The sequence below is a fragment of the Chaetura pelagica genome, unplaced genomic scaffold (genome assembly GCF_000747805.2).
Source record: "Chaetura pelagica isolate M959 unplaced genomic scaffold, ChaPel_1.0 scaffold53, whole genome shotgun sequence".
In the NCBI taxonomy this organism is placed as follows: Eukaryota; Metazoa; Chordata; class Aves; order Apodiformes; family Apodidae; genus Chaetura; species Chaetura pelagica.
This window is the reverse complement of record NW_009952880.1, coordinates 3,858,022-3,868,939: the sequence shown is the minus strand read 5'-3', so window position 1 is coordinate 3,868,939 and position 10,918 is coordinate 3,858,022. Positions and strand designations below refer to the sequence as shown.

The 10,918-nt window shown below is 42.4% G+C and overlaps 1 protein-coding gene across 1 annotated transcript in view; it reads right to left on the bottom strand.

The window, feature by feature from the left end:
* Nucleotides 1–2,298: 2,298 nt before the first annotated feature.
* The window catches only part of COLEC10 (collectin sub-family member 10 (C-type lectin)), an 18,616-nt gene continuing 9,996 nt past the window's right edge, over nucleotides 2,299–10,918 (bottom strand). Inside the window, exons 2-6 of the mRNA XM_009995360.1 lie at nucleotides 9,070–9,141; nucleotides 7,525–7,596; nucleotides 5,478–5,531; nucleotides 4,150–4,245; nucleotides 2,299–2,690 (exon numbers count right to left, since the gene is read on the bottom strand). Coding sequence (XP_009993662.1) covers nucleotides 2,299–2,690; nucleotides 4,150–4,245; nucleotides 5,478–5,531; nucleotides 7,525–7,596; nucleotides 9,070–9,141 — 686 coding nt within the window. The remainder of the gene's footprint in view (nucleotides 2,691–4,149; nucleotides 4,246–5,477; nucleotides 5,532–7,524; nucleotides 7,597–9,069; nucleotides 9,142–10,918) is intronic.

Below are 10,918 nucleotides of genomic sequence, written 5' to 3'. Positions count from 1 at the left end.
CAATTCCGAAGGCAAAATGGTTACAGTGTCTGAAGAAAAGAGCTCCTTCAGTATTATCAAACATATGGAAATGTGATCCATCGTGGGCATATTGACATGGAGATCTTAGTAGCCGGGCACTGACAGCAAAGCCTGTACACTTAATGCTCGTTGTTTGTGGAGAGTCCCACTGAAGTGCATGGCTAACTAGCTCACCCACATCTGAATCTGAGTTCTTGGAGATTAGAGCCTGTTCTATAGCTGATTCCTGTGTTGCAAAGGTGCAGGTGATTTTAGCATTAGACATCAAATAGCATGGGTTTCAGACTTAGGGAGTTAACATGTTCCTAGAATCGCTTGTTATACCAGCAATGCACAGTGGTGTAGCTGATAGTGCATGTGCCTTGTTTATAACCTATAGCAACGGTGTTGCTTCCTTTGCACTCTACTTCTTCTGCTAGACTTTTCTGTTTTTTCACAGATTTTGGCAGACATCAGAAGCAAGAGCTGCTCCATCCCTTCTCAGGCTCACACCTCAGACCAGCCTGATAGGCAGTGGAGTTGGAAGCAGAGATAAGCAAATCCTCCACTGCATACCAGGCAATATAATCACACAGCCAAATTAAGAAGAGTATAAAAACTTCTAGTCCTGCTTTGCATGGAAGATTCAATCAAATGACCTCCAGAGATCCCTTCCAACTGAAATTACTCTACAATTCTAACCAAAAAAAAGGGTTTTTTTTAATGAGAAACTGCAAATTTCTTCTCCCGGCTGTCAAGGTCCGAACCCAGTTTTGGGTCAAAGCTGCCTTATCTCAGGGCACAATCACCCTGTTTGTTTATCAGGATTTTCTGACACCAAATTATATACTCAGGATAGCCTTCTCAGTTATTTCAGTGGGTCGGTCCCTGGCTGGGGGCTGGCTTGCTGCCACCAGATACATAACCAATTGGTAAGCTCCTCTTGGAAGCACAGACACACACACACACAGATACACACAGACACAGACACAGACACACACACACACAGATTATGTGTTTAAAATACCACTTTACTGTAAAAGTTTTCAAAGTGTGTGTGTGTGTAAAACTGGGTATGCCAATGTACCTGGGCAGTAAAGAGAAAGGACTATTATAGGTTGGGGTAGAGAGAGCCCAAAGCCTTTCCCGTATAGGGTCAATGAGGTGCCTGTGAGTAAAGGGCCGATTACACACTGTGGGGAGAAGGCGTTAGAGGTGAAAGGTTTGGATGGTGATGTTGTGTTCACGTCCCCCTGGAGCCGGGGGGTGAGGCAGCGGTGGCAGATCCAGCGCAGGTGGCACCAGTGGCAGGGACAGCAGGGGCTGCAGCAGCTGCTGCCTTTGTCCTGCTGGTGCCTCTGGCAGCCAAGCTGCTGTGTGCCTGGGCACAGGGGACGGCTCTTTTTGGAGTCTGGGCACGGCACGGGTGGCAGGGCCACTCACCGCTATCGCCCTGAAGAGCTTTCTGCCGATGGTCTCAGGAGTGATGGAGAGGTGAGGAGTCTGACGCTGTTGTCCTCACTGGCCTCAAGTTTGGTGGCAAAGTCACGGCCTGTGGTTGTCTCAGCCAGGGCTGCTTTCAGCTCAGCTCCTTTTATTTGGTTTTCTTCTCTCTCTTTTGTCTTTTCTCTCCTCTATACCAGCAGCAGCAGCAATGGGCACAGTAACAACCCCACAGATGATCGTCATTATCGACATCCCTTGCTTTACAGTCTTTGACTGCAGCTGCCAGCCCTGCATGCAGCTCAGGATGAAGTCCCAGTCACAGCCCCTGCCCTGCAGTATTTCCAACATTTCTCCTTTTTATTTTATTTTTTATGTTACAACTCTCTGTTAAAGTCAATTTCTGTGAGAGACACTTTTTGGGAGGCCAGTTCTCCACACCAGCTTCAAAGTCACCAAGGAAATTACTGGGGCTTCCTGCACAGGTCACATGTGAATAAAGATCACACTCTTCCCATCTGTGGACTTTGCAAAGGCCATCAGTAATTAATATACCAGTGAGTTTAATATTTCTGGCATTAGTGAAATCATATTCACCGCTACATGCTCAAAATTTGCCCCCATATTACATGTAGAAATGCCCACCCTAAATTACACATAGAAATGAAAAAAGAAGTCACAATTAGCTGGATATCCCTGGCAGACCTGTGCTGACTTCATGGTCACTGCCATCTTAGCAGTAGTTGCTTTGGTTAACCCAGTGAGGCTGAGCCCTGTCTGGCTGCTCTGCCTACAGTAGATGGATGAGGAGGGGTTGTTGTGTGTACAGCAGGTGCCAGGGATGTGCTGCGACTCTTATTTCCTCTTCTTGAGGAACTCACAGACGAAGTAGATGGTGACTTGGCACTCAGCATCGTTCCACTCTCCGGTGCTGAGCATTTCCACACAGTCCTCACGTCCAGCTGGGTCGTGAGGCTCTCCTTCCTTCCAGTGACTGTAGTTCTGCAGTGGGCTATTGTCTGCATATACAAACTGTCCCTCTTTTTCCATGTCGTTCAGCCCAATGAAGGCTCGGAAGAGGCCGCTGCTGGAGATGTAGTCGGCAATCAGGGCATTGGTTGCCTCATCTTTAGGCATGGCCAGTGTTCCTCCTCTGTCCCTGCAGTGGATCAAGGCTTCTCTGTAATTCTTCTCTTCTTTCACAATGTAATAGAATTTCTCGTCTGTCTCCCTGATACCTGCTATAACTTTAAAGGGGAAAAAATTGCTTAATAGAATGTCAACAGATAGTGAAAGTGCTTCTGTTCCAATATGGAATTAGATTATTTTTTTTAACATTAAACTTCATGAAAGAGATAGAGGAAAAGTATTCCCACCACTGAATTTGTGATGAACATTGAGGATGTAATCAGAGAATGATGCTACGACTGACAAGCACCTTGCACATGTTAGGACAAGAACTATTCAGCTGTGATTGGCATATGTCTCCTGTGACACTTATATCTTATTTCGTGGATATTTAGTATTAATCAAATCAAAGCATGCTAAGTGGACAAATAGCAATGTCTAACTCTGGGTGTTTTTGAAAGCAGATTGTGAAAGAGTGCCCTGGGATAGAAACACCAGGATATAGATATATTTTCAGGCCCTTTTCATGTAGAGGAAAGTCTGTGTGACTGCTAAAATCAGACATTTTAAATACAGCCTGGTATTTAGAGCTGCCGTAGCCACTAAGTGTCATTGACTGGAAAGGAAACCATGGCTGCTCAGCAGCTTTAAAATGCAAACTTCCAGGCAGCATGTATCCTGGTGAATTATGTAGTGCAAAGGAGCATGCCTGGGCAGCTGGAAGTTGATCATCCCTGCTGATGGAAAGCTGGAATAGTCCAGAGCTTTGGCCTGGGGCAACTAACAGTTTCTCAGACAATTCAGGAGTCATCCCAGGCACAGCTTAGGATTTAGTAGAGGGACAGTCCTGATACTATGACATTCTGTTTTGTAAGACTTAATAATATAGATGAGGACTGTTCTTTGCCAGTTGTCTACAGTCCCAAACATGTTTAATTTACTTATACAGACCAAATCCTAGAAGCTTTGGTGGAACATTCTCAAAATCTCTGCTGTGCTGGGAAATGCTCTTGCTTCCTTTCAGTCAAGGCAGTTTGCACTGTGCACCTGAAAATGCTGCCTGCAAACATGGCTTCTTGTAACCCATGTCTTTGGGTGTTGGTCCCCTCCTACAGAAAAATGATGCCGACACTGAAGGAAGCACTAGGAGTACCATGTCTGCAGCCTTTCTGTGCAGCAGAAAGATCAAGAGGTTCCTATTGCTTTTCCTACCTTTCTGGAGCAGATTTGCAGAAACTTTTCCCTTTTGTTGCCTGAGTGGCCACAGAACCTGAGCAGACTGAAAGCCAGAAGTGGTCAGCAAGCTCTGCCTTGTGCTCTTCATGATTCTTTCCGTTGTGCTTTTGATCATTTCTGTGTTGTTTTTGCTTTTATTCATCTGCTGATTATATTCCTACAGGTCTATCAGCAGGAGTGTCTCTTTTTTGCATGTTTTTGGAGTGCCTTACACAGTGGGACTCTCTCTTTGCCTGGATGCTTCCATGGAGCAGCTTCAACAGAGCAGCGATTGTAAAAGAATAGCAGTAATAAATGCTACAGGGGCCAAATAAATCCCATCAAACACATGAGGATCCTTACCATTCTTCACAAACTTGATGGACGTGTTAAGACGTGCAACATTGATATTCAGTTGTCCAACCACTCTGCGATATCTTCCACAGTCACAGACTGTGCCTGGTGCAATACAAAGGACAGAAGATTTATCTGTTTAGAAGCATTTGTGTGCATGTGTGTGTATGGAGGGTCAGCTGTTGGCCACTTCCAAACCTTCTAAAGACTAGGCCTGAACTTGTGGAGAGCCAGTCTCACCCTGCCCTGCTGGCCATACTTCTGGTGATCAGTTGGTTTTGGCTCTGTACACCCCTTTGCTAACTGGCTTAAGGATCCCTGCTTTTAAAATCAGATATAGAAGAGTTTGCCCTCTTATTTCCATACATATCAGTGTAGGATTTGTGCATCCTCTGCCCCTCTCACTACTGATTCCATCCAGCTTCAGAGATGTGGCTTGTCATGGTGATCACCACAGCATTACATCTGAACGACAAAGGTCCACCTTTGTGTCCATGAACAGCACTGGTTGCCTGGCCTTCTAATGGAAGCAAGAGCATCCAGGAAATGGGGAACTGCTGCTTTTCAAGTGAAGGAGTTTTTGAGTATGCACAGAGGTGGGATTGGTAAAACTTTGGCAGAAGTACCATGTCAGTGAACTGCTGCACGCAGCTGTGGTACAGCAGTAAAGGTTGATGCCAACTCAGATAATAACTTTCAAGCACTGAAGTCTCATTTACATTTTTGTTGGTAAACTAAAATTTGACTTGATAGAGGTTTGTTTGTTCCTCTGTTATTTTCAGGAAGAAAGTAAGTTACTGATGGTTTCAGGCATTGCATATGAAATCTCCTAAACATGAACACAATTATATATTCAAGGTGGGAAAACATTCAGGGGTATTAGGACTGAGAACTTTCTAGGTCATCAGATCCAAATTCTTCTCCTGTAAGCAAATGCATTGCATTGATTTGACAGCAGATTATGGTCTATTTAAAATCACTTATTATTGCATTCCCGTGTTCCTATTGGGAAACACTTAGAGGATTTAATTCCTTTGCTATTCAGATACTTTCTTCTGGTTTCCACTACAAATGTACTGCTGATCTGTCTGTGTGTAGTTTTGATGACATCAACCATTTCCCATTAATTGAGGTAATTCTAATCCATATTTGGCATATGTTGGTGCATTCATGGCCATCAGTCATGCCCTTCACTTCGCTAAACAAAACTTTTTCAGTCTCTTCCTGATCCTTTCACCTGTTCTCAAGTTTGTTCACAGGCCTCAAAACTGTGTGAAATTCCAGACAAACCAACCCTGAAATCAAAGAACTTCTGCGGAGGAAAATGCGTATCATACCTGCTTTCCCCTTTTTTCCAGACACCCCTGATAAGCCTTTGGCTCCTTTGTCACCTGAATAAAGAGGAAAATATATTCTTACGTCTCAGACACTGGATATGTCAGGGGAGCATGTTTTTAAAAACTACTTAATAATATATTATCCATGCGCTTCTATTAGGAAGCCCTGATGTATTGTACTGGCAGATGTGCCAAGTCAAACAAACCATGATTAATTCAAGTGCATGGAAATAAGGAGAACCCTTTAATAGCTAACTCACTGATAACACAGGCATCTCATGTGCTGCTGGTTCCTGGTACCACTTACTTTAAATATAAACTGCACAATGATCCTGAGAGGTTGAAAGTACATAAAAAATCTGTGGGAGGGGAGACCTGGGTTTTTTCATTGCCTTGTGGAAGAGTCCTTCCCTGGGTTCAGTAGCTCCATGTTGGGATGAAGCACCAGATGAGGCTGATGTGCACTAAGCCATTGAATTCATGTGTGTGGACATCAGGTAACACCTGTACAAAACAAGGTCACCAAAGAGCAGCGTTTCATTTCAGATATAGTTCACGGAAATGTGATTGATTTTCATCCAACTGCTTTCCTCTTCTGTAAATCATAAAAGTTGTAGAAATACTTCTGCAAATGCCATGCTGCTATATAAGGGGAGGTGACTAGGTTTTCAAAAAATTCCAGCTGTACTTTGGCTCAGGAACAGCTGAACTTTATCTGAAATTAATGTCACCTCTTTTCTTATTAATTAAAACCTTCAGAGGTCAAAAAATGCTAATGTTTGTTCTGGCTTGCTGATAGCCATGTTTTGATTTGCTTTTTTCTTTTTATGGTTGTGGGTTTTCTTAAAGAAATATAGAATTGGCTGTTATTTTAGTTAGCACTGCTTGACACTGCACACTTGCAAGCTGAAATTTCAGGGTTGTTTCATTAAGAATTGAATGTTTAATGGTAGATTTAAACAGTGACTTAGTGAACTTTGCTTCTGCAAATAAAGAAAGAAAATGGGAAAAACTAGAAGGGGACAATAAATTGTGCATTCAGGTTGAGAGAGAGAACTTGATTTAAAGGCTCAGAGCATTGGTTAACTTACAGATAAAGATAAGCAGTTTGTGGGATTCTTAAATTCTAGTCTCCTTTGGTGACTGAAGACATTTTAGGAGATAACTATCTCTGTTTTCTGTTGTCTAGGTACTTCTGAAAATTAGTCCCTGGGGCCAAATCCTTTTGTTCTTCTCTGATAATGAGGCTTGCTAGAGGCCTTCAAAGGTTTATTAAAAACATTGGCTTGAGAAGATCCCTGGAGAAATTGTTCCTCCCACTCACCTGCATGCCTGGGTTGATGCGCTAGTTAAAGACCACAGAGTTCCTCTGAGGATAGTGGAGTTCCTGCTCAGCTTTCAAAGCAGGTTTCCTTGTGGCAGAAGTAATATTCCTTTTGAAGTAGCTCTTCAGGAATAACGGGATGGAATTGCCTGAGCCTCTTCTCAGTTGACCAGAGCATAATTTTATGAAATTATTGTCCAGGTAGTCTTGAAGTCTACCTTGATTTGCAAGTAGTTGTCATCCCTAGTTGCATTACTGCTTTCTTAAAACTCCTGAGATCCTTTCCTGACAGAGTGGTCTGTGAGTTGCTTGCTCACGTGTCCCACATCAGTGTGGGTGTCAAGGTGTGGCATCAGGAGCAGCAGCAGAATCTTGACTTAGGCCTTCAGCATCCAAAGCAGAGGCACAAATTTGTCTTTCTCTTCTACAGCATTCAGAGGATTTCCTTCACAAAGGCCAGATTTCTCCCTTCCCCTTTTACCATTGAATAAGATGGACTTCTTAACTGATAAAGTAAATTATGTTAGCCAAGTAAGTTGGATATATTGCATTTGGGAAATAAACCAAGAATATCTCAGCTCTTGTCACCAATTCTTGTGCATAACTTTACTTGGAGAGCATTGGTCACAGCCATTATTTGATATTAGTCCATACCTGGAACGCTCACAAAACACATATTTACCTTGACAGAAAAAAAAAGACCATTCCCAGACCAGAGCTTACCCTTTCCACCAATTGGGCCAATTTTCCCAAGCATTCCCTGGTCACCAACATCCCCTACAGGTCCTTTGTTTCCTGAGAGAAGAAATAAAGAGGAAAAGAGTATGGACAGTTTCTGTATTTTTTTTTCCCAAGGCATTATTTAGATCTCCACTGCTGCTGTTTTTACTGCATGTGGCCAGTCTGCATGTGTGGCAAAGTCAAAATGAGAGGACCCCTGAGCATGATTGGAGAAGGATGGTGCAGACCTCTGCTACTGTAGGATAAAACAATAGAACATTGCAAGGCACCTTAGTTGAACTTCCTGTTCAAATACCCAGAAACGTCATGGTTTTCTACAGAAATTACAAACTAAATCTGCCAGGCAGTATTCAAATATTGATTTTACTTCACAGCCAAAGCAAGCCAACAGCAGGTTTTGTTTGTTTGGGGTTTGTTGTTTGTTTTCCTTTTTCTCCACTGCAGACAAAATTCCATGCAGCTTTGCTGCAAATCCTTCTCAAAGCAGAACTGCAACTATGGAGCTTCCAGTTTTGCTCTGTCTTGCCAGTCCTCTGAGCACCAAAATAACACATGCCTTTTAAATTGATTAGTAATTTAAGCTCTAAAGTAGCTGGCTGATGATGACAGCCCAATGTAGGGAATCTCAGCTTGCTAAGATGTTAATGTTGCTAAGATGCTTCATAAATGGCTACCTGACTTCCTTCTGTCTTACCTGATCTTCTTTTTAAGGTAAGAAGCAAAGTTACATGAATGCTTTTAAAGCTGGAAAAGTGTTTTTTTTTATTATAACAGTAATAACAGGTTGTTTTTAAAGTTCCTGTAACAGTCAAAATTTTACTGATTAGTCAAGGAAGAAAGACCAAAAGATATGCATTATCATTAAACTCTAGTGATAAATTAAACTTTCAAATTAGAGTGTACAAACAACACAGACAATCATCACATCTGGTGCCTTGGAAAGCTCTGTCCAGCTCACTGTGGTTATGGGATTTCTGTAACAGGGCTGAGTCCTGAGACAACTGCAACTCCTTGTTTTCAGCTCAGGGGCTGTTTGATCAGAGGAACTTTGTTTCTCAGTATATATCTCTGCTTTTCTGCAAAATAGGGACAGCTGACTGAAGGAGACTGATTTTTTTTTAGCATTACTAGGAAGTGACTATGAAATTTCAGTTTCAACTGAAGGATTATTTCAGTAAGGGAACAGTAATCTTTCTGATTATACATATGATCTGGGTAATGATTATACACAGAATCTAGGTCTTCCGAATCTCATTCAGGACAGTTGCTTGGGAGAGCAGCAGTAAACAAACTGGTTTATTACATTACTTTTAATTATTGCCACATGTAGCTGTTGTACATATCAGTAGGAATTGCACCAAGCTCTCCAAGTATTGTTAGGTACCCTGATTAATGTTTGACAGAATTGTGAAATCCACTGGTTCAACAGGAATGAAAAGTATTAAACATCAGGGATCTTATGCATCAGTACAGTTCTGCATAATTATCTTCATATACCAGTAATAGCCAGGAAACTGCCATAAATACCTTTTGGTCCTTTGGGTCCAACCTTCCCTTGTTTGCCCACTTCTCCTCTATCTCCTTTTTCACCTTCATCCCCTTTCAAAAAAACAGATAGTAAAGCATCATGGCCCATTTCTCTCAGCCCAGTAAATACAACTGTCCATCCTCAGAAAGTAGGTTCACAGGTTTATTTCTTCTACTTTCTTTTTACTTCACATTGAAGGTACAGCAGCCATGGGTTAAATTTCCAGAGAAGAGCTGAAGAATCTGACCATCATTAGGAAAAGCTAAAAACTTTCCCTTTCAGAGAGGCTTTTCCAACATAAGAATTACACAACACCGACTTCTACTCTTTAAGCCTTGTGAGCCATAAAGCAGATATATAACTCAGTCTTTCTCTGTTGGGAAATCTTTACACATACACACACAAGAACTGCCAGTGGAGGAATTTATTAATTGTTCATAGTGACTGTCATGACTCTGTGTTCAAGGCATGGAGAAGCTTTTGGAATGAGAGGAATGTAAATATGTTGAAATAGGTGTAAACACAGACCTTAGTATGGCAGAAGTCTTGCCTTCAGTTTTTGATGGATGGCATTTAGATGTTGATATAACAAACATGTTTTGCAATTACTCCAATGCTTTATTTTGAAAATGTCATACGCAAAGTATCTGTAAGAGGTAAAATCATTGCGTCTATTATAGTAGTATAGATATGTCTCCAAATTAGATCAAGAGGTTATTTCACAGATTCTTGTATAAGTGCTCTTAACTGTTGTAAGAGACAGTCTCTCAGTGAGCAGCTTGAAGTCTAAAGGAGCAAGACAGCAATTAGTAGGAAATAAATGTTACCTCCTTCTTTACATAGCACAGAATTTTGCTTCACATGATGCAGGAAACTGGAGGCACAACTAGACCTTATTTTCTTACCTTCTACTTAGTTTTGAGTCAAATCCCAATAATATATGTCGTGGGTTTTGTTCTTGTTGTTTTGTTTTTCTGTGTTTTGTTGGTTTGGGTTTTTTTCTGGGGTAGAACAAACCCCCCTGCACCAAATGACCAGCACTGAACACAGGCAGCCTTCCAAAGCCTCTCCCCCCATCCCCTACCCTCATCTGCAGCGAGCCTTGCCATGCACTGAGAAGCAGTGCCACAGTCTCTTGGCCACGCCAGGATCTCAAGTGTAAGTGGCAGCCAGTTATGTCTGTGCCTGCAGCCCAGAAAGGGAGAAGCAGCTGCAGTTCATCATACTCCTCAAGGGAGGGAGGTCTGTCTGGATGTCAGCTAAACAGAAGTGAGGAAAGAAGAACAGCATTACGTGACAAGACCTGTCTCAATGAGGATGGTGCCTCCAGCCCTGGTAGAAGGTGTTCAAGGATCTGGATGTGCTGAGTGTGACTGTTCCCTGGGCAGCCAATTCCAGCCTCCCATAGGCAGTGGTTTCAGGGCTTGCCTGAGCCAAGCACTGCAGCCAGGCCACTCATGAACAGCTACTAGTGATTCTTCCCTGCACAGATTAGTCTATTGATTTATAATATCCTGTGGCAAAGAGGTAAATTATTTAATTATGTGCTGAGGGAGAAAGTATGGTTGCTTACAGACTGATCATTTCATCAGTCAGAATGTTTTGTTCCAGGACTGGGCTGAGTCTGTCTCTGTATGCTAAAAAAACTCCAGCTGGGACTCTCTTGTGGAGCACAAACACATTCTGTTGGGCAGGAAGGGAAGGGAGAACTAGACAGCTCTTCTTGTCTCACCTTTCATGGTGCAATTAATTCCTTTGTGTAGGATACCTGTAGGTCTGGGTCAGATGTAGAAACTGCTGTGGAAGTTTCTTTGGCTTGTGTCACACTGGGGAGCAAACCAGATTCCT